Source organism: Pseudoliparis swirei, chromosome 7, assembly GCF_029220125.1.
Source record: "Pseudoliparis swirei isolate HS2019 ecotype Mariana Trench chromosome 7, NWPU_hadal_v1, whole genome shotgun sequence".
NCBI lineage: Eukaryota > Metazoa > Chordata > Actinopteri > Perciformes > Liparidae > Pseudoliparis > Pseudoliparis swirei.
Genome location: NC_079394.1, coordinates 17,494,650 through 17,521,659, shown reverse-complemented (window position 1 = coordinate 17,521,659; position 27,010 = coordinate 17,494,650). Strand labels below are relative to the sequence as shown.

Below are 27,010 nucleotides of genomic sequence, written 5' to 3'. Positions count from 1 at the left end.
CTGCCCCGGCGGGGCTTGAGTAACACATTCGTCAGCGACCTCCGCGCGCCGACCGATAAGCGACTTCCTGTCGCCGTTTTTCCACGCGGTCCACCTGAAGAGACGCCGCGGCTGACAGGATGAAACGCAGAGGAACGTCGCTCCGCAGGGGTCCGAGATTACATGCCTCCATCCCCCCCCCCCCCCCCACCCACACACATCCCTTCAAGGGTTCAGCTCTCGTGATATTGACCCACCGCGGGGTGTCTAGAGGAAACAGAGGAAGTGGTGTTAGAACCCACAGGATGGATGCTACTGAGCATCTCTCAGTCTTCTTTTCTTTTCAGGCTCTTTTCTTTCTTTCTTGCTCTCCTTGATATAGATTCATGGCGATCTCTCCGGGGTGTCGGAGGAGGAGACCGGGCCTGTGAGGATAGATAAATTCATAAAGTGTAGTTACAATGGCTCCTCGTGGAGGCGCGATACTGCAGCTCCGCTGTGAGCCTTGAATAATTGATAGAAAAGGGAAAGAAGGGAAAGAGCGACAAAGAGATTGTTCTTTTTTCAAATCCAATTCCCCAGGAAGTCTCTATGGCCCAAACGATCCGGCCGAGGCATCGCTCCTGTACGGGAAGACGAGGGAGAGATGAAGTGAGACATTACCGCGAGGTTGAGACACTGCCAGGCTTTTAACCGGACGACATCAATATGAAGCACGCAGGGCTTTTCTTTTTTTAAGATGAGTTATGATTTTGATAACGGCCGGAAGAGACTCTCGAGCTGCCTCAAAGGTGGGCTTTCCCTTTTCCCCACTCGTGTTGAGTCGCAGACGGTCACCGTGTTAATCAATGTTTCACTAAAGTACTGATTATTATTACCATTTCAATAATTATTTTCATTATATCATTTATTGGATTTTTTACATTTCTGTATTAATTAATTAATTTGTTCTCTTTTTTCTTCATTTCAATAATTATTTTCATTATATCATTTATTGGATTTTTTACATTTCTGTATTAATTAATTAATTTGTTCTCTTTTTTCTTCATTTCAATAATTATTTTCATTTTATCATTAATGTCATTAATTCTTTTATTAGATTTTTTTTTCTTCTTCTTTTTTTTCCATTTCAATGATTATTTTCATTATATCATTTATTGAATTTTATTTCAATTTATGTATGTTTTAGTAATTTGGTTTTCTTTTCTTTTTTAACATTCTGAAGTCATCGATACCCACGACCATCCGTCTCTTCTCAGGATCACACGCCTCGCTTTCAAGAGAGGAAACTCCAAATCCGTCCACACACTCCCCTCGTTGTCATAGCAACAGCAGCTTTGAAACCAACTTGTGCAGCTAGAGGACAAGAAGAAGAAAAAACTACACCGGCAACCGAGTTCCCTGTTGAACACACACACACACAGACAGACACTCTCTCTCTCTCTCTACCTCTCTCTCTCTCCCTCTCTCTCTCGCTCTCTCTCTCCCTCTCTCTCTCGCCCACCACCTGCTGAGTCTGAAATGGAAACCCTCCCCAGATAGCAGTCAGTTCTGGGCCGACTCTGGCTGTCTTCCGCCAGTGTCGGCTGACTCACGTACAGATTATCAGTGTATATGCCAGACTCGGTCCAGAAGTGGACGTAGCATTGCAATATGTTGGTAGTAAAGCTATTACTGGGCCAAAGGTTGTTACATAGGTCATGGCCCAATACTATGCCGTTAGTTTTTGGCCCACAACACCGACTGCATGCAACCGTCTGTGAAGTATACATGCCGTTGCTGGGCCAGAACCGATAACACTAACGTCAACCAGCATTTCTTTATGCCAGGTGCAACAGGGAAGGTTACATTGTTTTTAACTACAGCCTGTCCCGAACTGACGCACTCGTGTCTACATTTCACAAAATGCAATTGTCTTGTCCAACCAACTGCCAGTTAAATACACATTATAAAATAGCACATCTACCTAGTTTGTATTCCATTAGTTTTTATTTAGTCAATCACAGTCGTAAAAGAAAGTAAAGCTGATCGTGTGAAATCCCGGGGGAACACCAGCGGGAGACCCTGATGAATATACCAAGCGCTCCTCAAAACCTCGACGTGGTTGGGAAACAACGGTCTGCCTCAGTGTTGCCAGGTCCGCGGTTTTCCCGCGGAATTGGGCTACTTTTGAAGTGTTGCCGCGGGTTGAATTTCTTGTCCGCTGGTTCGGGTAGACCTATTTTGCATGCAAATTACATGAATATCTTTAAATAAAAATCCATATTTTAAATGAAATAATTTATTTGTACCCAAATCCTACCAAACTGACTCCAGATCAGCACGTACACACATGGACATGGGACATGCCCACATACACACACGCACCTAAAGCTCTCGCCGCTCTCAGTCTCCCGCGACCCGCTCGATCCCAACTCTGGTCTGGTAGTTAGTGTAGCTAGCTACACTGGAGAAACATGCCACCCGGTAAGTGGGCTAAATACGGGAAGAAATATACGAAAGAATGGGAAAGTGAAAACGGAATTAAAGAATGGATAGAACGTGTGGCTGGGGATGATACCAAAGCTTTTTGTCGGTACTGCAAAACCGAGATTCGTGCGCACCAGTGATCTCCAAAACCACAGCAAAACGGGGAAACACATTCGAAATGCTGCTCCGTTCTCCAGTTGTCGAGTGCGTACATTGTTTGAACTATAAGTATCTGATAAAAATATAGTGAAGCAACATAAGGTGTTTCAGTTGAAATAAGGTATTGCATTAACTACAGTAAATGCATATGAAGTAAAAACAGTACATTCATGTTGTCCAGGCAGGGAGGAAGAGAGAAAAGGGAAGAGAAAGCCTCAAGACAAAGCAACAGGTTAGTTTGTCCGTCAGTGAATTGGTCTACACCTTCACAGAGCTATATTTTATTTATGATAATATACTGTATCTAATTACACAAGGCCATTTTAGGACCTAGGTGAAATAACTGTTTAGGGAAAACTGCTTTTAATGCTGGCATACTAACCATTTGTTGTTACTTTGTAGATATTACAATACATTTGGAAATGATAGCAATGTTGTTGGACTTTAAAAGCAGTGTATATGGTTTGGCACAGGCATATTTTGAGTTCTGATATTGGGCTTGTTTTTTGGGCTTGTTTTATTGGCCATTGGGCTGGTTTGGGCTGGTTTTGATTGGCCATTGGGCTGGTTTTGTCACATAGACCTGGCAACCCTGGTCTGCCTTCAAGTGCGCAGTGAATTTCATCGGCGTCAGTCCACTATCGGTAAGTACAAACATATTTGTTAAAAATATATATTTGAGTCCCCACAATCAAAAGGTTGTCTGTTAGTAGTGCGCACTGTGTTTAACAGTTTCGATACCTATTCTTTCTCAGCTGAATTTGTATTAGCGGCAGCTATACTCTTGCTAGCTAACGTTAGCTAGCAAGAGTTTCAGAGTTTTTCTCATTGAAATATAAATATAAAGGGGGGGCTGTACGTTTTTCAGAGAGGAAAGCTCTCATTTTAAAAGCTGATATTCATATCTTTTTAAAGTCAAACTCCCTCCCTCATTAAAACCTGCCGTGTCATGCCAAAATGTGATTGTCTAACAGGAACTGACTCGTTTGAGACACCGGATAGCTCACGATTATTTAGTTTTCCATCGATAAAATTCAATACTTTTGTATCAGAAATGGAGGTTAAGGTGTAAGTAAGCGGAGGGCTACTTGGATTTGGCATGACTTATATTTTCAAATGCAAACTTTACATGACAATCGCTTTATTTTCTTTGTTGAGGACATTGACAAAATCTGGCGGGAAACGTGTGTAATCCTGCAGTTAGGATGCGGCCCACATCGATATACCGACAACGGCCCAGTAGTCGGTAACACGGTGTGGGCCGACTGTTGAGAAAAGGTGGCGAGAGAGGGAAATACGTTTTGCCAGTGATTGTTTGTTATGTTGGGAATAAGATTAGTTAATTATATTTTAACAGTGACAGAAAATAAAATGCACGTAGTTTAAATATGAATGTAATATGATAATTTTCCAGATAGTCAGCATTTCATTGAAAGCTGTACATGTATAGTTAGTTAAATGTGTAAAAGTGTCTAGTCATGCAACTCAGCAAGCAGGCTACACAAATGATCACAGGACTTTCTCATATAAGTGCACATATGCAATTTTGGTCATACAATTTTAACTAATTTGCATATGTATTGTCTTTACAGATTCCTTTGTCCTTTACACCGACCCGCACCACAGTCTTCAAGGTACTATCACGTTAAGCAATTTAGTGAGTGTTAAGTATTTAGTGAGAGAAAAATGGATAGAAGACAAGTGAGAAAGCGAGCAGTAAAAAGAATCCGAGCCATGATGGCATCTTTTCAGAGTGAAGGAGATGTTGAGGCTGCAGAGGTTATGACTCAGGTTTATCAATCTGAAGCAGAATCAGACTCGGATGGCCAGACAGGTGACGTGAATATCAATGCTTGTGAGGGTTTACAGGTCTATCAGTCTGATGATGGAGAATCAGATGCAGATGGCCAATCATATGTCTTGGATGAGAATACTTCTGATAATTCCTTAAATAGTTCTTTGTGTGACTGGGCTGTGAACTTTAATGTCTCTTTGGTTGCTCTGACTGCACTCCTGACTATCTTGAGGATGTATCATCCTTTTCTCCCCAAGGATGCTAGAACGCTTCTCACAACCAAAACTGTCTATAAGGTTCAAAGTTTAGGTGGTGGCAAATACTTTTACTTTGGAATACTAGAATCACTTAGTAAAACCTTTGAAAGAGTTTGGTCTAAGGTTCCAGATGGACACGTGTTTAGACTGCAGTTAAACATAGATGGATTACCACTTTTCAAAAGTTCGAAAATCCAGTTCTGGCCTATTTTGGGTTTACTTCAGGGTCATACAAAAGAACCAGTTATTATTGCCCTCTTTTGTGGGACCTCAAAGCCATCCTCACGAAGTGACTACTTCAGAGATCTGGTTAATGAAATTAAAATACTTGGCCAGGGCTTTATCATAAAGGGTAAGCATTTTCTTCTTAGGGTGAGCTCTGTTATTTGTGATGCTCCGGCTCGGGCTTTTGTTAAGGGAATTAAGTCACACACTGGATATCTAGGATGCGATAAATGCATTCAAACAGGGGTTTGGATCAATCATAGGATGACCTTTCCAGAGGTCAATAGTCCTTGCAGAACTGATACATCCTTTATCAGTATGTCTGACGAGGGACACCACACTGCAGTTTCCCCCTTGACAGGTTTAAATATTGGGATGGTAACATGCTTTCCACACGATTATATGCATCTAGTTTGTCTTGGTGTTATGAGAAAACTGTTAGATCTGTGGCACATGTCAGGACCTGTTCGTTGTCGAATCTCTGCTCGTCAGAGTGAACTGATTTCAAATGCACTAATGTGCTTGAAAGATTCAATTCCAGTTGACTTTGCTCGAAAGCCAAGACATTTATCAGAGCGACAAAGGTGGAAGGCAACAGAGCTAAGGCAGTTTTTATTGTACACTGGTCCTGTGGTCCTCCGTGATGTGCTTGCAGTTCCATTATATCAAAATTGTATGCTGCTATCTGTGTCCATTTTTATCTTGTCAAGTTCAACATTGTGTCTGGCCTTAAATGATTTTGCCCATAGTCTTCTTGTGTCATTTGTGCAACATTATAGTCAGTTGTATGGTCCAGAGCATGTTGTTTATAATATTCACGGACTAACGCATCTTTGTGAGGGTGTACGGTTACATGGAAACCTGAACTTAATATCTGGTTTTCCATTTGAGAACTACTTAGGGCAGATCAAGAAAATGATAAGAACTCCACACCATCCATTGTCTCAGGTCATTCGAAGACTCTCAGAAATTAACAGTTCCGTCAGAATTGACAAAATGCAGGGAAAGGGGACTTTACGTAAAGAGCACAAAGATGGCCCTGTACCAACCGGTTTCAAAAATGTGTCACAATTTCAAGAGGTAGTCATAGGGCCTTCAACAATCAACATCTGTCGTGGGGCAGAAAACTGTGTTAAAATAGGCAACAGCGTTGCTTTAGTGATGAATATTGTTTTGTCGGATGACAGCACGTATATAGTTTACAAAGAATATGAGCAACAGGATCCTTTTTTTGATTACCCCATAATCTCTACTGATCTTGGGATCTTTGTTGTCAGTAATTTGTCAAATGATGTTCAAACAAAAAAACTTGATGACAATATAGTAAAGTATGCCAAGTTACCATACAAGGGGAAATTCATAGCTATTCCTCTCTTGCACACAAGTAGATAAACGGTTGATAATTGGGTCAATAGTGGAGTTGGCGTGGAATATTATATATAGGATCTACTACAAAACAAGGCATCTACAGCCTTTTTAAATGACCACATACAGTAGTTCAATTTGTAAATGCTTAAACTTTATTGCTATTTGAGATTTTTCAATCCCCTTTTGTGATTTGCTTTACAAAACTTGATACACTGAATATTTATTTTATCTCTGGCAGAAAATTATGTTTAAGATAGTCGAGTTTTTGGAGACCAGGGAGGTAGAGTTCGTGCCAGGTGCTTGGGTAAAGGACAATGAATGCCTGTGGCCAGCGCTCAAAGGAAAGGCCTTGGAGACGGCAATAAAACTAAAGGTCAATCCTGAACCAAGCTGCATGCCATGGACTGTTCGACAGATGTTTACAACTGGTATGTATACTGTGTATATTTTTGTTGTCCAAAATGATGGGGAGTAGTATACAATAAGTAGGCTATTGGTGCCGATAAGTGTTATCGGGGATTACACTTTTTTTTTTAACAGATAATTATCAGGAAGGCAGACGGAAGTTGCGGGAAGCTGAAGAGCGATCAGACCTTCAGTCGGATGCTGAAGACTGCAGTGGAAGGGGGGCAAGGCGAAAAATGTAGGTGAAGTACTGTGAACAGTTTATATCTGAACTTAATACTTTCATTGTTGCTGTATTGGTGCTTACAGTTGAAATGACTAACAGCTGGTTCTGTAGGGAAGTCTATCAAACAAATACTGTGTATTTAAGTATAAATATGTAAAAACTCTTTAATACACACCTTTAAGTGGTTTTATTCAGTCATATTTCATCACCATATTGATTTAAGTCTAGAAAACATTCACTTGGAGTTAATATTCAGTCAATCTGTAAAATAAAATAGGACCCAAATTCCAAAACAGTTGGGATGCTGTTTTAAAATGTGAATTAAAACAGAATGCAAATTGTTTTCAAATCACTTAAATTAATATTTAATTGCAGATAGACTGACTGTTGAAACTGAGAAATTGTATTGTTTTATCATTACCATTTTTAATTTGATGCCAGCAACAAGTCTTTAAAAAAAAGTTGGGACAGGGTTATGTTTACCTCTGTTTTGCATCACCTCTTCTATTTACAACACTTTAGCTGCACTTTATGCAGCTAAACATAATTTCAATATAATATCTTTATAGACCAAGTAGGCGGCTTCAACAAACTGCCGACAGCTATCTGGCGGATAGTGAGGATGAGTCAGGACTACAGCAGCGAAATAATGGTTTACCTGATGCTCCACCAATGAGCCCACCAAAAACACTGACAACGCTCCACTGTAAGACCTCTCATCAAACCCATGCTGGCCTAAACCAAAACGAACTGGAAGATGAGATGTGCCAGTCTGCCTGCTCTCCTTACTGGCATGCAGAAGACCAGAGAAACAGCTTGCAGGCTTCACATCATAATCAGTGGCTTCAACAGTTTGAATGTAAGTGTTTATACAAACTGTGTCAATGTTGTAATTGACAAAAATATGGTTATTCTTAATTTTCCTAATGACATTATTTGATGTTTGATAAAATCCTCAATATGTTTGTCATGTGAACTAAAGCTTTTCAGGAGCCTCAAAAGCTTGAAACTCAAAGGACCCTGCAAAGGCCACAAGACAGTGCAGCAGTTGTGAGTCACAAGGATTCACTTGCAGGTGCCTGCAAATTGACTAATATATTTAAACACAATTCAAATTCTGCCTGTAATTTTACAAAATGATGTGCTCCAAACATGTAGGATTTGTTGTGAATGATAATTCTTGTTAAAACAGCTTAAGCTTTTGGAGTTAAGTTGTAGCCTACTCATAGCAGATAGAGGACTCACTCAAGTTGCAGTGGTCATGAAAATAAAACAATAGTTTAAAGTTACATCTTTCCATTTAAGCTGTCCAGGTTCCTCAGAAAACATCCAGTTCATGGACCCTGCGAAGGCCACAAAACAATGGGAGCTGCCACGAGACACCCACATCAAGAGTTGGTGAGAGTAAGAGAATTAGTTCATATCTCAAATTGTTACTGAAATGTTAACGAAAACACATATAAGAGACGTGGATAATTATCCCAATACTGCACTTGAATTTTAGTTTTTGTTACATCTTGTGAGAAATGAGTGTTAATGTAATTGTCATGAATATAATGATCAATACACTGCAAATATGCAAACTGGAAAGTTACCGACAGTATATTTGGACATGCAGAAAGCCTTCTGCATGTCCAAATATACTGTCGGTAATGGAGACCCTCTGTTGTAGTCGGTCTCAGTCCAGTTAAGTTTGCACCTGAGTTTGATTGATTGCACACAGATCAGCCCTAACACACTTTACTAAATGGGGTGTACACAAAATGGTAGACACGTGTAATTTAATGTCTAAAACCAAATGTATTATTCTATGGTGGGGATGATGAGCTGTGGCTGGCGTTGTGGCCTGCTAGGTGATGTGTTGGCAGGCAGATGGACAGGGAGGCTGCTGCATTTTAAATTCAAGTTCTATTCAATTCAGTGGGAGTTACATTTTCTCTGTTTCAATGTGATTTTAATGGATTTTTTCTTCTAATGAACACTTTTTGGTCATTAAGTGGTGATATTGAAGTAGAAGTGGTAAACATAAGTTAACTATCATTACTATGATCTCAAAGTAAAAAGCCAAAATCTAATGCTTATTTACTTTCTTGCTGAGAGTCAGATGTTTTGATTGACTCCACTCATGTCTGCACTGTAAATATGGAGATGAGAGCCAGCAGATGCTCAAATTTGCTGAGCTCAATACATTCTTCATACACACAAACCGCCATGAAACCACAACTTTTTTTGGCCAAAAGGCAATTATGGGAATTTGCCAACATTTCCTATATATTCCCACCAAAATATATTTTGCAAACGCAACACAATCATTCATTAAACGATGGTGTCTAAATGTTTGAAGTATTTATGTTTGGCTTAAAGTTTTCTTCTTCTTTTTCTACCCAAATCTAAGATTCTGATCATCCAGGGCCTCAGCCAGTGCCTGTGCCATCCTGGAGTCCTCAGGCCCCATTTGAAACTACAACCTGTAAGTGGTAGATCATTTATGTATTATTTTAGTGTTTCTCCTAAATGTATTTAGTAGTGGTGGTACGTCGCTGTTTAAAAAAACAACAACATTTGTTTGGCAGGAGAAAAGATGGCTCTGTCTCATCTTTGTGCAAAATAATATGTTAGTTTTTTTTAAAGGATGCTTCCTATTCAGGTCAATTCACACACATATACAAACATTGTCAAATATATATACTTTTGAATGGACATAAACAGATTAGGTGTGAATAGAACTTAAATCCCTAAAACCCAGGCTTCATCAAACGTTGCAATCACCTTCATGTCAAAGGGCTTCATTGTTTTATTAATGGTAGCAAAATCCTGTAATTAAGCACCTAAAAACCCCAAAGTCATGTTTATGTCATATTTTACATATTTCTTTTTCAGCATTAATGCGGGAAATGCTTACGAAGCAGGAGATGATTCTCGAGCAACAAACACGCATCCTACAGATTCTACATGCAAGAAAACAAGATGCGTCTCAATTTGAAATAGATGAGGGTCTCCTGCCAGTAAGGGACCAGCAAGGCCTCCAACGTCTTGAAAGCCAACTTCAGGAATCTGACTTTCGATCAAAACTGGTGAGTAAGTGAGTGAAAGTGTATTCTTTCTGGCAAGAGGCACACGTATACATAATTTTTTCATACTTTAGATAAACCATCTCAGCCTGATTGGCGGAAGTGATGTCAAGGATACGGTTTGGCGTCTCATGAAGCACACAATCTCAAACACCCTGGCAAAGGAAACCAATTGGAGAGGAGTAAATGGGAAAACATCCATGGCTTCCCTGCAACTGAAGACAGCTGTAATCGGTAAATGCTCCTCATAGTTCAGATAGAACTTCAACTCATTTTGTTTCTGTACCAACAGAAACTTTAATGTCTTTGAAAACTTTTTCCCACATCAGCTGCCGTACGGAAGAACCCACTGACATCGAGGGCTTCTGAACGTGAGGTGGAGATGTTCATGAAGAGGTGGAGATGTTCATGAAGAGGTGGCTACAGCTGGCAGCGGACAGAGAAGGGGGCAGAAGAAGGCGAGCCCAAATCCCTTCAGCTCCCTGAACTTGTTGATTATTGTTATATTGATTGTTAAGCTCTTCAATACATTGTTTTATAAATAATTTTAGCTCCATGAACTTGTTGGTTATTGTTATATATTATATTGATTGTTAAGCTCTTCAATACATCGTTTTATAAATAATTTTAGCTCCATGAACTTGTTGGTTATTGTTATATGTTCTATTGATTGTTAAGCTCTTCAATACATTGTTTTATAAATAATTTTAGCTCCATGAACTTGTTGGTTATTGTTATATATTATATTGATTGTTAAGCTCTTCAATACATTGTTTTATAAATAATTTTAGCTCCATGAACTTGTTGGTTATTGTTATATGTTATATTGATTGTTAAGCTCTTCAATACATCGTTTTATAAATAATTTTAGCTCCATGAACTTGTTTGTTATTGTTATATTGAAACTTGTTATTTTGATTGTTGCTCTATTCAATACATTGATTTGATTGAGTTAAACTTATATTTGTTTTTGACTTCTAACAGAAATACACATACATGTATATCAACATATTTGTCCACTATCAGGGTAATTTGTGTTCCTCAATGTGTTTTTTCTTTTTCTTTGGTCTGTCTTTGTGAAAAGCTGAAATATGATACTGGGTATTTTTATATTTTCTTTATATTTTAAACACATGGCAACATTTTAGCATTTAAAAACTGCAGCTCTGTAAAATTATATTAATATTATTAATTTACAGAAAAAACAAGTATCACTTTCAGCTTTTAAGAAGCATGATGAAAGAAATGCAAAAATAATCTGTGGAACAGAGGTGGGTTGGGATTTTAGGTCTCCATGGCAACAAGACAACCCATCATGCAGCACATAGGCCAGGTCTGGGCCAGCAGCACAATCGTAATCTGATATCAGTATTTGCGCCAGAGCTGGGCCAACGCTGGAGTTAATTATAAAAAGTTTGAATGTTGTAGTGTGTGGGCCAGAACTGGGCCACAGCATTTTACAATATGTTTAAACGCATCGGTCCAGGTCCGGCCCACTTATGTTTCATCTGACAGTCATGCTGTATATTGGCCAGTTTCGGGCCGAGGACCCGGGCGTATACTGGGCCAGAAGAAACTCAATCATGTGGCCCAACAATGGGCCGGATGGATTTTGCTATCTGGGTCTTAAGAGCCGGTCCGTTCAACACACTCCCCGTCTGTGAGCCTTTCGGCCCTCCTGTCCCCAGCATGCGCTGACTCCCAGAATGCAATGCTCCCCCCCCCCCCTCTCTCTCTCTCACTCCCTCCTGCACTTTACAGTAATCATAAAAGAGTCCTAAAATCAGGATTATTTCAGAGCCATTTGGTTTGAAGCAATTAACTCGTGTTCAGGATAATCCAGAGTTCTGTTTCTAATGCACCCATGGGCCCCAAGAGGCAGAAGAAGAAGAAGAAGTAGAAGAAGAAGAAGAAGGAAGAGGAAGAGGAAGAGGAGAAGGAAGATAAGAATAATGAGAAGGAGAAGAGAAGAGGAAGAAGAAGGAAAGGAGGAAGACGGAAGAAGAAGCTGGAAAAGAAGGAAAGGAAGAAGAATATGAAGAAGGAAGAGAAGTATGAAAGGAAGAAGAATAAAAAGCAAGAGAGGAAGAGAAGAAGAACAAAGAAGAAGGGAAGGAAAAATAAGAAGGAAAGGAAGAAGGAAGAGAATAAGAAGACGACTTAAACTCTTTGATGAAGAAGGGAATCATACATCTTTAGAGTAATGAGGTTTATTCTCCTTCAGTTAATCCTCTGCATTCATTTGGGACCATTAACATATGAACTTGACTTATTTCATGTAAATTCAGAAAATTTGCTCAAATTTATTAACTGTTAGTTTCTTTTCTTTTGTTGCAGCTCTTCCTCGAGAGGGAGTCGCGTTACGTTTTAATAAACCCGATCCGCCACGCCGTGATTCATTTAGCCTCCGTTCAGAGAGGAAGTTCCTTTAGTTTGGTGTTCAACACTTTAATGGATGCTTTAAGCTCTCGAGAAGCTTCGGAACATTTATTGTGTCATCGCCGTGAGAGACATCGAGAAACTAGCATCTGAATTACACGTGTCAATGTCACGGTGTAGTGGCGGCACGCAGCCACCAGGGGGAGCTGTGGGACTGGAGATGAACACAGGACCAGCAGCCAGATGTCCGGTGTTCATCGGAGTGTTTCTGGGTGTAAATTCAACGTTGCAGTATTAACACTTAGCAGTTAGCAACATTCCACCAGAGAAATGTATCTGTTTGAAGGATTTTTGGAGAAAATATTCAATTCACAAGAAAATGCAGAAAGCTTCTTTTATCTTCTCCTTGGTCCACTGTGGACCCGTCTGGTCTCCTGAAGCTCAGACAGGAACCAATCACAAGGCACGCTGTGTCCATGCAGCACATTTAACTCATAATGTGCTTATAGATCACATGAAGATATATAGATATATAGATGTATAGATCACATGAAGATATATAGATAATATGAAGAAAATCATCCATAGAGATTAAAAAGGAATGTTCACACTGCTCAGCTCCAAACGACATAATCAATACTGTGTGTGTGTGTGTGTGTGTGTGTGTGTCTATCTGTATATGTATGTATGTGTGTATGCATGTGTTTCTCTATGCATTTGTGTGTGTGTGTGTGTGTGTGTGTGTAAGTGTGTATATATGTGTATATGTGTGTGTGTGTGTGTGTGTGTGTGTGTATATATGTATATCTGTGTGTGCGTGCGGGTGCTGCAGCTGTTTATGAGTTGACCTTTGGGTACAGCAGGTATATATATATATATTCATATATATATATATGTATATATTCATATACATATATATATATATATATACATATATATATTCATATACCCTCAGTTACACATTAATAATGTATGATGATGATGATGATGAATCATTACCATCAGAGGAAGAGAGAGAACAACGTGTAACACAACGCAGGGATGAGAGGACAGTTGGAGCACGACATGTTTTAAATACAGGTTGTTGTTGTTGTTGTTGTTATTTTCATCTCACAAACCAGCTACTTTTTTAAACCAGGGGCTCCGTGTCATCATGACTTTTATTCCAGCGAGCCGTGAAGACAAACATGCTATAAAAGATAATGGCTGCCCGAGGCCTTATGGCCATGAAGAAGAAGAAGAAGAAGAAGAAGAAGAAGAAGAAGAAGAAGCCCTCCTCCCTTCTCTCTCGCTCTGCGGCGACGAGCCTCAATTTGTGTTTAATCTATTTTTAGACTCTTTCGTCTTCATTCCTGCAGCTCAGAGTCTCTAAAAGGAGTCAGGAACCCACAGTGTGTGCGCGTGTCTGTGAGTGTGTGTATATCTGTGTGTGTGTGTATGTCTGTGTGTGTGTATGTCCGTGTGTGTGTATGTGTGTGTCTATGTGTGTGTGTGGGTATGTCTGTGTTAGTGCATGTGTGTGTGTGTGTGTGTGTGTGTGTGTGTGTGTGTGTGTGTGTGTGTGTGTGTGTGTGTGTGTGTGTGTGCGAGAGGACAAAAGGGCATGTCGTAAATAAATAAAGTTGTCCAGCTCTCTGATTGGCTGCTGGTGTTGACCCTGATTACAGGTTCCAGGTGACGGTTCTCTCAGCCTCTGCAGTCATGATGGTTCGTACCAGCGAGGCTCGTTTTTGTGAACACTGAAAAACACAGGCTTCATACGGTCATGGAAAACCTGTAAAAGTCCTGGGATTTGTAAATGGCTATTTCCAGGCCTGGGGAAAAAACTTCATAAGTGCATTTACACTGAGTTTTAAAAATAAAGACGCTATAATTATAATGTTCATTGTACACCATGTGGATGAACCCTGTTCATTGGTCATGTGGATGAACCCTGTTCATTGGTCATGTGGATGAACCCTGTTCATTGGTCATATGGATAAACCCTGAAGACACACTTGACCTTGGCAGTGTGTGCTGATAGTTTTATTAGCTGTGAGGCAAACAAACTAAAAGTGAGCAAACTGTTTACCCCCCCCCCCCCCCATGGCAGGCTGAGAGTGTGCTATGACAGCACTCGTGAGCGGCAGATATCGTAAAGTGAAAGTGTGTTGTTTTCAGTGTTTAATTGCGTCGTAAAGTGTCACTTTCAGGTATTTCTGCCCCGACGGCCCATCCCTGTTCAACAGGTTCTTCTGCCAACGGGTTGTCTTCGTTAAACGTTCCGGTGTTCCGGTTTGATCCGAGAGACGTACGACCAAACCGGAGCCAAGACCACGAAGAGCTTCGGCGCCCAAAAGGTGCGACTGCAACCGCACCCGTGATTCATGGGCGTCGGCAAAGGAAACAAAATGTGTTTCCTTAATTACTTCCATTAAAGGTGAATTTAATTTTGTTTGTAAAATCGAGAAAATGACCCCAGACTCCAGAGGGTTAACCTCTGGTATGTGACCTGGTTGTATCTGGCCAAGTCACATGATCTCTTGTTCAACTGAAAACAGGAGTGTCCGTCTCCAAATATAATGTGTCTCCAAATATTCTATATAATCACTTTATTTCACTTTATTTTGATTGTCCCCGGTGACATTTATGAAATTCACTGTTCAAAATTCATTGAATTGTAAATTGAAGCTGAGAATACGCACGTTAGTTCACACTTATAATATTTATAAATCCTTAGAAAACCAGAGACGGCTATTTAGCTCAATCTAGAGTTTAAATCATCGAACAGCATAATGTTTGCCTTTGTGTTTTGTACCGTCATTATACGCCGTTAGTCGCTGTTAGTCGCTGTTAGTCAGTGTGAGCTGTCGTTAGCTGCCGTTAGTCGCTGTTAGCTGCCGTTAGCCTCCGTTAGTCGCTGTTAGTCAGTGTGAGCTGTCGTTAGCTGCCGTTAGTCGCTGTAAGCCACCGTTAGTCGCCTTTAGCTGCCGTTAGTTGGCGTTAGTCATCGTTAGTCTTGTAAGTCGCCTATAGTCGGCGTAATTTGCTGTCATTCGGCGTTAGCCAATGTTAGTCGCCGTTAATCGCCGTTAAAAGGCATTAGTCACCGTTAGCTTCTGTTGGTCGCTGTTAGCCATTAGCTGCCGTTAGTCGCAGTCAGTCAACTTTAGTCACTGTAAGCTGCATTTAGTCGCCGTTAATCGTCGTCAATATTCTGATGTTCTATTTTTACAGAAGGGTCTGTTCATAGTCATATCCTGATTTATACGACTGTGCGAGGCCATCCAGATACACAGAAATAAAGGGACAGGAAACTAACTTTTTTACGAATGATAATTTCTCTCCCACAGCTTGAAATAATAAACGAGCGGATCATGTCATAATCTGTTGAAACGACCCCCTCCTCCGTTCCTTTCCTCCTCTGTCAGATAGCCCGGTGGGCCGAGTACGCCTCCTGGTTTGTGTTCAAGGGTCACTCCGCCCCCGCGGTGCCACCGCGCCCCCGCAAACAGCGTCTGCACCACCCTCAGTGAGAGCTGCAGGACAAACAGGTGGAGCAACACGGGGCTCAAGGCTGAGACGACCTGGAACATAGTCACCAAGCTAACGGGCCACACGTGGATGAGTAAAGGGAACACGGTGCCATCATTGACACCGTTTAGCTCGACTTGGAAGACAAATTACAGCGTCAACAATGAAGTCATTGTTATTATTTCAGTTATATTAAATTTCCCAAAGTTAGTCGCCGTTAGCCGCTGTCAGTTGGAGTTAGTCGCCGTTAGCCAGCGTCAGTTGCCGTAAGCTGCCGTTAGCTGTCGCCGTTAGCCAGCGTCAGTTGCCGTAAGCTAGCGTCAGTTGGCCTTAGCCAACGGCAGTCGGCGTTAGCCGCCGTTAGTCCCCGTTAGCCAGTGTCAGTTGACGAAGAACATTGTGCCTGACACCGTGTCGCTAGATATTCAAACTTAGTGGCAGTAAAAGTATTTTTAGCTGCTGTTGTCTCTGTACTACAGGTCCTTTGTCTGAGGGGGTTAGTCCTCCTGCGGAGCCTCGAGGCTCCTTGAGTTATGTCCTCTAAAGGTCTTAAACACCTTGAACATGTGCAGATAGCTTCTTACACTAACACGAGGTGTGTACAGACACAAAGGAGATGATGAGGAGGGGAAGCAGGAAGTAGAATCTCTGCATACCGTTCAGGCTCCAGACAGAGAGCCACCACCGCCTCCCTGGAGGCCGGCGCTGGTGGTTTGTGATAACTCACCAGGCTCCACGTCATGACTTAATGACCACTTCTTCTTTTGTATCATCTGAGAGAGAAAAACACCGTCGGTGTTGCCAAATGTGAAATTCGCTCGTAAAAAGACCTTAAAAAACTCCACTTCCTGTTTGCAAGAGCAATTTTTCCTGCAAACGATCTTCTTGACTCGAGTCAGGAGAGAGAAGCAGAACAGACGTTAAGATAAATATTACAAGCCACTAGCCACTTGCAGCGAAGCCACACACGGCACAGGGGGCTGACATATATATATATATATATATATATATATATATAAATATATAAACACTCAGTTGTGCAGTGGAGGCCAAAACATTTGCAGTGACCTCTGACCCCGACTTCCTGTGAAAGGAAGAGGCTGACCTCCACCTCTGCTATAGAGCAATAATGGACTCTCTCTCTCTTAAAGTGTAATTCAAAGTGAGCAACTTCGAGTAACTTCTCCATTTGCGATGACGTGTCCGGTATTTTAGTCTTCAGTCTGTAGCGGGGGGGGGGGGGATCCGGGTACGGGGGGCAACGACAACCGAGCACTTGTTTTAAGAATGCTGTGAACACCCCCCCACCCCCCTCTCTGAGCCCTGGTTGGTGCAGGACAACATGAAGGGGAACAAGCTTCTTTCATTTGAACTTCTCACTTCTCACAGTCTAGACGTGATAGCCGCTACACCGCGTGCCGCTACACCGCTCGCCGCTACACCGCCCGCCGCTACACCGCGCACCGCTACACCGCCCGCTGCTACACCGCCCGCCGCTACACCGCGCACCGCTACACCGCCCGCCGCTACACCGCGTGCCGCTACACCGCCCGCCGCTACAACGCCCGCCGCTACAACGCCCTCTAACTCCTCGGTTGGGTTGCATGAATTACAAATAATTCCAGGTTGACTTCTGGTTTCAGTTTTCATTTCCACATTTTGGATTATGAATACAAAATATTAAGTTTAAAAAAACGCAGCAGCTGTTGTCGTGAAATCAACTTTAAACTACAAACTGCTGGTAAAATACTTCTCATGACTTCCTGAACACGAGCAGCTTGTGTTTGTTATCAGTTCCTTTATCGTGTTCCCTCTGAGCCCTTTGACCCGCTGATGAACAGCTGGCACCTTGACATGCTCTCTCTCTCTCTCTCTCTCTCTCTCTTATCTCGGCACAAACGAGGGTCAATGAGGCTCGTGCTGTTCTCAAAGTCACTTTCCAACCAAAATATTGTGTCCGGGATTCTCTCTCTATTGCATATCGCTATCTCTCTCTCTCTCTCTCTTTCTCTCTCTTTTTCTCTATTGCTATCTCTCTCTCTGTCTCTCTCTATCTCTCTCTCTTTCTCTCTCTCTGTCCCTCTCTCTTTCTCTCTCTCTGTCTCTCTATCTCTTTCTGTCTCTCTGTCTCTCTTCCGATGTCACGTTGTTGGATGTCAGGGCGCTCCTGAGTTCAGGGTGACTTCTCCCTCGGCGTTGGCCTCACAGTTCACACGTGTGAAGCTGCAGCGGCGGCCATCTTCACAGGCATGTGACTGACTTTCAGTTTTCAGAAGTAAAATAATTTATTACGGTAAATAGTTATTGTTTTCCAGTGAAGATCATCAGCTATTGGCTGAGAACATTATGACATCATCCCAACATCTACTGGATGGTCGGGTCCACGTTGAAGAGAATAAAACACGTGTGGACTCAACACCTGAGTCACTATCACGACACCTGAGGACACACTGACAGCCAGAGGAGTGTGTCCTGATAGCGCTGGTCTGTGTGTGTGTGCATGTGTGTGTATGTCTGTGTGCGTGTATGTGTGTATGTCTGTGTGTGTGTGTGCGTGTATGTCTGTGTGTGTGTGTCTATGTGTGTGTGTGCGTGTGTGTGTGTGTATGTGTGCGTGTGTATGTCTGTGTGTGTGTGTGTGTGTCTGTGTGTGTGTGTGTGTGTGTGTGTGTGTGTGTGTGTATGTGTGTGTGTGTGTGTGTCTATGTCTGTGTGTGTGTGCGTGTATGTCTGTGTGTGTGTGTGTGTGTGTGTGTGTGTGTGTGTGTGTGTGTGTATGTCTGTGTGTGTGTGTGTGTCTATGTCTGTGTGTGTGTGTGCGTGTGTGTGTGTGTGTGTGAGCGCCCTGTGATCACGTCGGAGTTCACTCTGTCATTACTGCCAGACGGCGGTTGAGGCTTTTTAACCTCCCGGGGGTTTAAAACCTTTTTTAGATTTTAAAGGTTTTAAGTCTTGTTCGCTCTGAATTCTTTGTTCTCAGGAGGAATCTGAGTGATTCATCGTGTCTCTTCTCTTCAGACCTGCCACATCAACAGGATGTTGTAACCATGGCAATGGAGCCTTGTGCAACACCCCCCCCCCTCCCCGCCCCCCTTCCTCCGCCTCCTAGAGCCTATTTAACAGCCCGCTGACGTCGGTTGCACAAACGTGTCATTGTGTTCCACTGGGTATACTGATGCTGCTGTTGTTGTTGTTGTTGTTGTTGTTGTTGTTGTTTTTAAAAGCAAAAGAAGCTTTTTAATACGTGACTTTGTATTTCTTTAGACGTCATCGGGCGCAGCAGGTTTTGTTGCGTCAACAGATATTGTTTTTGTTTACTTTCTCTCCCTCCAGTGAATTATTGATAAAAAGCCCCCCCCCCCTTTTTAATAAAGAAGGCTTCCGAATGGGGGGCTGAGTTACATTCCTCATCTGGGTCAGGTGATGTCGCCTCACACCTTACCAATCTTCGGGACCTGTTTTCCAGGTCCTCCACACGGTCGTAGAGAAGTTTATTCTGGGACTGCATGGATTTAATGGTCGCTTCGGCCGAAGTGCGCCGCTCAAAGTGAAATGAAATCACATCCCCTCGTAGCGCGTCCATCGAGACCCGGAGTGACTGAGATGAAGTCTGGATCAGCGCCGCCATGTCTTCCTTCATACCGGTACGGTGGGTTTCCAGGAGGGAGGACAGCTGCCGCATCGTGACGGGCTCCCCCACGTCTCGGGGGCTGAGTGGGTTTCCTCACCTGGGGATTCGCTCGTAGCCATTTTAGCTAGCGCTAGCTTTCTAGCTAGCAAAGGAGTAGCACCAGTTGCTTGGTTTTGTGAGCTTTGTTGTTCTTTGTGTTTCGGTGACATTTATTCGTCCAGTTATCTTCCTAGCAGGTTGCAGCAACTTGCCGTATGGCAAAGCGTGTGACACAAAGATGATCTTAAAGGTCAAATATAAAAAGTAGTTGGGAGCTCCTTCGCACGCATCTGCTCGCTACAGACTCAAACCGGAAGTCCCACGCCATCAACCTGGGGAAGCCGTCACATGGCAACAACACCCGCCCTGACCTCTTGTTTGCTTTACAGCAGAATCTGGTGCTCTCTTTTTCTTTCATCTGCTTCCCTATTTCTCTGAATCTTTGTTTCTCAAAGTGTTTGTTTGTTCCCCCCCCCAATCCTCTCCTATAATCCTGCTGAGTGAAGTAACTGGAGCCCCGCGGTCGAGGTTTATCTAAATCCTGCATCGCTGACGACACGCGAGTCATATAAGAGGATCTGGTTCTAATTTAAGCTTTCACACCAGCTTGGTTTAGAGGAGCTGGACGTGTGTGTGTGTGTGTGGGTCACACCTTGTCCCTCGGGCCCTTGTTCTAAATCACAATGAGGTTCGATCCTTTTGAAGTTTCCCGAGGCTGTGATTGGTCGCCTTGTTGACTAGATCTTCACATGCAACGCTGATGTAATCGATCTAGGCTCCGCCCACAAAGATTTGTGTTTATTCTATATTCATAAGATATTGAGAGCTCAATAAACATTCAATCGCATGATTTAAAACTGCCAATCAGTGAACTGATTTTTAAGTGTGAAAACCATTCTATATATAAATCATTTTATATAGAATCTCTCTGGAAGCAGAAAGACGATTATATCTGTATTTTATAACCTTTTTGAAATCACTCCCGTGGTCGTTTGACTTTATGGCTCAATGAGTTGAGTTCTGAGTGAAGTCCAGTGTCTCCTGAGCGTCTGCAGTAATTCGACACACACAGACCAGCTGCAATGCAAAAAAAAAGTTTTTTAATGCAGTAATTAAGACTTCAGACTACATGGAGAGCGACAACGAATCAGGAGAGAAGAAAAAAGCGTCTTTACACGTACAGCGACTCCGAAAGCAGGGTACAAATAAATAAAAAGGTTATATTTAAATGGTCGGCCCCCTCCCCCTTTATATTCATTTACAGAAAATACTGGACTCCGCAAAAAAAAATTGTTATTAATCTTTTTCAGAAATCCTCTGCGATAATTAATTGGTGCCAAAAGAAATAAACTCCATCTCCCACAAGTCACTGCAGCGTCGCCAATGATACAGACCTGCTGTAATAAGAAAAAGGAGATTATGTGCTTAACTTCAGTTTATAGATAAATACACGAGACCATCGAGCCGTGACCTCTTTCAGACGTGTATATATATCTTTTATATATTATAACTTATCGGGGTTGTCGATTTATCTTCAGATAAGTTGGGGGAAGAGTTCGTTGGCGAACATGTCGTCCCAGGTGCTCTCGGAGCACAGCGGCGAGGAGGACATGTCGCTGAATGGGGACGGGGACCCCTCGTACCCAGAGTCGCTGTAAGTGTCGGCGAGACACGCCTCCTTGTCCAGGCCGCCGCCGCCGAGGGCCGCCGCCGAGACGCCGGAGAAAAAGTCATCCAGCGGGTTGCCGGGGATGACCACCTCCTCCGGCTCGTCCTTCACGCAGACCGTCTCCTCCTCCACGATCACGTCGTCATCGGCAACAACGACGATGTAGGCGGCCTCGTCGCTTTTCTTTTCGTCTTCTTCTTCATCCTCATCCTCCGTGTCGCTCTCCCAGCCGTCACACTGACCGCCCGCGCCCACCTCCTCCACGGGCTTCGTGTAGATGTGGTCAAAGTGGATCAGTTCATTAAGGGCCTCCAGCTTAACTGGTGGGGCCCCCAGAGGCGCAGGTGCGGCGGCAGGTACTGCGTCCCCCCCTCCGACCAGCAGCACCGGCGGCTCCGGGCACTCCTGTTCGCAGGACTTGAGGAACAGCTCTGGGTCAAGGATGTCCAGAATGCCCATGAGCAAATCAGACTGGAGGGGAGAGAGAGGGACGAGATTAGCCCAGTGACCTCTGACCCCTGGTGGTCATTACAGAGATCTGAATCAGGATCGTGGACCTGGACTCACCTCATTGTCTGAAGAGTCAGAATCATCTGAATCCATTGAGAAGTCTTCAGATTTGGGGGCTGCTGGGCCTGCACCTGCTGCGGAGGCACACGTAGCCTGAGTGCTGCGGACTCAGAAGACCCGATCCCCAAACCTGCGTCGTTCCCGCTGGACAACAAACTCTGAACCTGTGACGGGGGGGGAGAACGTGAATCAAGATGGCGGCACTCAAGAGATCCGATAGTTGCGCAATCCGACGAGCGTACCTCCTCTTTAGTGTCCAGGGGCTCCAGCCCAAGTCTCTGTCTCAGCTCCTCGTTCTCTGTCAGGAGGCCACTGGATTTTTCCCGAAGGAGCCGGTTCTCAATGTGAAGCTTCTGGTTCTGAAGGACAAAAAAAAAAAAAAATGAACAGATGTTTATACCTCAAACTCAACAGCTCATTGGGGAAGTGATGCATGAAGAGAAACCGCACCAGATCCAGGAGGGAGGGGGGGGAATGCATTTATTGTGTCTTAATGATAAATGTTATATATCTAGTCCTCAGTGTAGTGGGGGTGTATTTGTACATCAGATGACATCGAGGTGGGAGGGTCTTGAATTTCAACCCCCTGTCTTTTAAGATCCTTAAAGAACCATTATCTATAATAATCACCTCCAGTTCCAACTCCAGGACTTGCTGCTCCAGCTCGCCCATTTTGGCCTTTTTCCTGTCTCTGGCTGTCTGAGCAGCGACTCTGTTCTTCAGTTTCCTTGAGGAGACGAGGGAAGGAAAGAGGGGAGGAGGGAGGGGAAAAAGAAAAAAAAACTGTAATTTAGCACACATTCTTTCCGTGTTGCCGTGATCCGCCCCCCCCCCCCCATCCCCCTCCCCCCTTTGACATCGACTGGAGTTCACAGTACTGCGCAATCACCAGCCATGTTGCTGCCACGCAGGCAGACCCGGATCCGGGTCTCCTGGTCTGTGGCGGATCACTCAGATAAGCGGTTTAGACAAGCCGGACCAAAGTCCAGGGACAAATTAAGAACATAGTCACATTTATGACCGATTATATGCCCTAATTACGATATTACAAGATGCAACAGTGACACCATTTCACTTTTTGTTTTTGCTGCGATTTAAATTGAAAATCAAATAGTGTATATGGGGGAATTATCTTTGGGCGTGTCCCCTCTTGGTAATTCTTTAAACAATAGCTGGTTCTCCCCCCAGTGAATAATATTCACTAACGGATTAATTAGTGAAACTAACCTGCGAAGCGCTTTCTCCTCCGTGCTCAGGTGTGTGAGCCTCTGCCGCTTCCGTACCGGCGGCCCCGCGGACGAGTTGTTGGAGTCCGAGTCCGACGACGCGGGGCTGGCCGGCGGCAGGAGGACGGAGATGGGCCGGCTGTAGCCCACCGGGGAGAGGCCGCTCTGCTTCCCGGATATCAGGAGCACTTTTTGGGGGCCCGCGGACCCGGCTGTTACCACAACCATGTTTCGGTGTGAGGGGGAGGTGTCCGAAGTCGGTAAAAAAGAATAATGGAGGTATCCTCGTTGAATTCAGAGGACACCTTGCGGGTTTCCTGGTTGCCCGAGCGCCGGCAATTCACAACTGTTGAACAAGAAGGGCTGCGCCTGCGTCCTTTTTCTACTGTCGTGGTGACAGCCCATTGGCTGGCACGCGGCTGTGACGCATCTTGTTTACCGACCTGTGATTGGCCGAGACGTTTGCGTTCCAAGGTTTCGCTCAAAAATGACCCGATGTTCCTGTAAAGTGTAAATATGAAAGTTTTCCATCGAGACTCGGTGTCAACTTCTGTTTCTATGTGTTATCGCACACATTTTATTATATTATATTTTATTTTATTATATTATATTTTATTATATTAAATAATTTTATTATATTATATTTTATGATATTATATTATGTTTTATCATATTTTATTATATTTTATTATATTATGTTGTATTATATTATATTTCATTATATCATATTATATTTTATTATATTATATTGTATTTTATTATATTATATTTTATTATATTATATTTTATTATATTATATTTTATTATATTATATTACATCGGCGCGAGCCAGACGCGTAAACTGTAATTTGAAGTGTGTGTTACATCAGTTTTTACATTCACAATGAGGTTGCGTGTGGAGTTGGAGTTTCCTGGAACCACCAATGTCATTTTTATTTTATCCACTTATTTTCTGTACAACCTCTCCCCTGTAATGACAGCCCTCTATGTTTGTTTTTAGAATGACATTTAAAACAAATATCCCATGGTTTTATATTTTAACATCAGTTGAAGCTGAGCACATCAATGCTACCGCATTATTTTTGTTATTTCAGTAAAGGAGATGTTCTTTTATCTGGCAGTTGGGACATCTCATGCTGCCTTCTCCTTTCGTCTGACGCGTTATCATTTCCTCATTCCTTTCTTTAAAAGAGTTTAAAGAAACACATAGAACAAGCTTCGCGACTCTGACGGCGTTCCCCGAAGGCCTCGTTTCATATTTCCTGATTTTCCAGAGTTGTGTGTTTGTCAGTTTCTCGTCTGCGAAACAATTTCCTGAATTATTTCTTTTCCTCGTCTAAAGAAAATATCTCAACGGCATTATCATGTTGTTATTAGCATATTGCGGAATTAAAAAATCTATTAAACTTTTGATGAAAACCCTAGACTATTGTTCAGTGTGCACTCTTTTTTCATTCATTTAGGCACATATAATAAATAATACATATATATTGTATTGTATTTGCTACAGTGTAACCTAATAGAAAATCATATCTGCACTTCACATAAAGTAGGTCTCAAGAGTGAAGTGAGACTGTGGTCAGTGTGGTCAGCTCAACCCAAAGAGTCAAACATAACACACAACAACAAGTGATGAGGTCACAGCAACAACCAACCGTGTTGCTCAACTACACAACGAGGGGGAAACAGAACCGTTGACCTTTAATATTGAATGTAGAGCGGTGAGTTATATGATGAGATAGAGCAGTTTACAACTGTGATAACAAGACTTTGAACAACCACTAACACTACGACTGCTGATACTGATACTACTACTACTACTACAACTACAAGGCTACTGCTACTACTGCTACTAACGCTACTACTACTACTAATGCTATGACTGCTGCTACTACCACTACTACCACTACTACCACTACTGCTACTACTGCTATTACTGCTGATACTGATACTAATGCTACTACTACTAATGCTACTACTGCTACTACTACTACCACAATCTCTACCTCTACCACTACCTTTACCTCTTCTACTACTTCTACCACTATCACTACCTCTATCACTATCACTACCACTACCACTACCTCTATCACTACCTCTACCACTACCTCTACTACTACCTCTACCACTACCTATACGACTACCACTACCTCTACTACTACCACTACCTCTACTACTACCCCACCACCATCTCACCCCACCCCATCACTACCTCTACTTCTTCTACTACTTCTACCACTACCTCTAACTCTACAACTACCACTATCACTACCTCTACCACTACCTCTATCACTACCTCTACCACTGCCCCTATCACTATCTCACACCTCACCACCACCTGTACCACTACCCCATCACCACCTCACCACTATCACCACCCATCACTACCTCTACCACTACCTCTACTACTACCACTACCTCTACTACTACCTCTACCACTACCTCTACCTCTATCACCACCACCTCTACCTACTTCACCACCCTACCTCTACCACTACCTCTATCACTATCTCTACCTCTACCACTACCTCTACTACCTCTACCACTACCTCTACTACTACCACTACCTCTACTACTACCTCTACCTCTACCTCTACCACTACCTCTAACACTACCTCTACCACTACCTCTACTACTACCACTACCTCTACCACTACCTCTAACTCTACCTCTACCTCTACCACTACCTCTACCACTACCTCTACCACTACCTCTACCACTACCTCTAACTCTACCTCTAGCTCTTCCACTACCAATTCCTCTACCCCTATCACTACCTCTATCATTACCTCTACCGCTACCACTACCATTACTTCTACCTCTACTCTACCTCTACCACTACCATTACTTCTACCTCTACCTCTACCACTACCTCTACCTCTACCACTACCATTACTTCTACCACTACCACTACCACTACCTATACTACTACCACTACCTCTCCCACTACCATTACCACTACCTCTACCTCTACTACTACGAGTGTGGAATCGTAATTAAACTCCTCTGGTGTCTTTGCATTTTGACTTCTAGCACCTAGCTTTTCAGATAGAGATGTCACCCACCCGACCCGGACCCCTATTTCCCCTCCTCCCTTCCCCCTCCACCCAGTCTGAAGGGGAAAAAAGCACATTAAGCGAGTTCACAAGTGCTCTCTCTTTCCAGTACTCCTCTTTGTACTCGACCAGGAATTCACTTTTTTTTTGTCCCAGCGGTAACTGCGTCGGTGCTTCCGGGCCCTCCGGCCCCGTCGTCTCTCACCTCCAACAGGAGCAACGACAGGAGCGATGAGCAAACACCGGCTTTGTTTGCCGAGCTTTTACCACCACCGCAGAGTCAACATCTGAGTGTTCGGATCGGAGAGCAGCCGTTTACAACTGTGTGTGTGTCCTGTGGTATGAAAGAAAAGACAGCATTTTAATTCTTTCATTTGCATTTGTTTGACACCAAATGGGTCAAAAGTTTTCTTTTTACGCCACCCCGAGCGAGTGAACTTTGCGAAGCTGGTAGATGTTATACACTTTCCCTTCTGGCCACAGGATCAAGAGCTAGTTAGTTATTTTTGACCTGGAAAGTCGGTCGGGGGGGATCCCCCGTGTCACATTCACCATCAGTTTGCAGCTCTCACGTTATGTTGAGGCCCTGAGTCGCATATGTGTGACAGCGGTGGAGATATTTGAGATATTTCTGCGAAAATAGCCAGAGGGCTTTTTCCTTCAATGGAAGGAATGGAAACTGGAAAAAAAAATGAAAGAAAAAAGGTTTTAAACTGTAAATCATGTGTGTTGAGTCCACATTGTGATGGGATGAGCATTCAGATCCTTTACTTAAATGAGAGTAGTGACGTCACACTCTACAAATACTCTGTTCCGAGTAGAAGCCATGCATTCAAAATTGTATTAAAAGGAATAGCGTCTAGCAATTAGGGAGATCTTTTGGCAGAATTTAGTTTTCTTTAGTGTATAATCACATGAAAAAACAAATTGTGTTTTAGTAACCTTAAAATTGAATGTTTATGTCTGCATTATA

The 27,010-nt window shown here is 42.9% G+C and overlaps 2 protein-coding genes across 11 annotated transcripts; one reads left to right on the top strand and one right to left on the bottom strand.

The window, feature by feature from the left end:
- Positions 1 to 2,363: 2,363 nt before the first annotated feature.
- LOC130197360 (uncharacterized) lies at positions 2,364 to 10,832 on the top strand. 10 transcript variants are annotated; one of them, XM_056420005.1, is made up of 13 exons: positions 2,533 to 2,652; positions 2,789 to 2,839; positions 3,189 to 3,251; positions 4,200 to 4,241; positions 6,491 to 6,680; positions 6,793 to 6,895; positions 7,453 to 7,742; positions 7,866 to 7,958; positions 8,189 to 8,281; positions 9,279 to 9,353; positions 9,764 to 9,957; positions 10,029 to 10,188; positions 10,284 to 10,832. In XM_056420005.1, exons 1-13 carry the CDS (start codon positions 2,533 to 2,535, stop codon positions 10,364 to 10,366), a joined length of 1,557 nt encoding a protein of 518 aa, XP_056275980.1. In that variant the 3' UTR covers positions 10,367 to 10,832. The 10 variants fall into 10 exon arrangements, 3 of the variants coding, with proteins under 3 accessions (XP_056275980.1, XP_056275979.1, XP_056275981.1); XM_056420004.1 differs by having other exon boundaries at positions 8,189 to 8,287; XR_008832437.1 differs by lacking the exon at positions 2,533 to 2,652 and adding an exon at positions 2,364 to 2,445 and having other exon boundaries at positions 4,200 to 6,680.
- Positions 10,833 to 20,594: 9,762 nt separating this feature from the next.
- Positions 20,595 to 23,332, bottom strand: xbp1 (X-box binding protein 1). Its single transcript, XM_056418672.1, is given in 6 exon segments — positions 20,595 to 21,656; positions 21,753 to 21,860; positions 21,863 to 21,919; positions 21,998 to 22,114; positions 22,386 to 22,482; positions 22,983 to 23,332. Coding segments are annotated over 6 exon segments (1,212 nt in total). The 5' UTR covers positions 23,210 to 23,332; the 3' UTR covers positions 20,595 to 21,050.
- Between the last annotated feature and the right edge of the window lie 3,678 nt (positions 23,333 to 27,010).

Coding starts and splice junctions, on each gene's coding strand:
- LOC130197360 (XM_056420004.1), top strand. CDS start 2,533: ATGATACCAAAGCTTTTTGTCGGTACTGCAAAACCGAGATTCGTGCGC. Junction 3,252..4,199: donor TCGGCGTCAGTCCACTATCG/GTAAGTACAAAC, acceptor TTGTCTTTACAG/ATTCCTTTGTCCTTTACACC. Junction 8,288..9,278: donor CACATCAAGAGTTGGTGAGA/GTAAGAGAATTA, acceptor CCCAAATCTAAG/ATTCTGATCATCCAGGGCCT.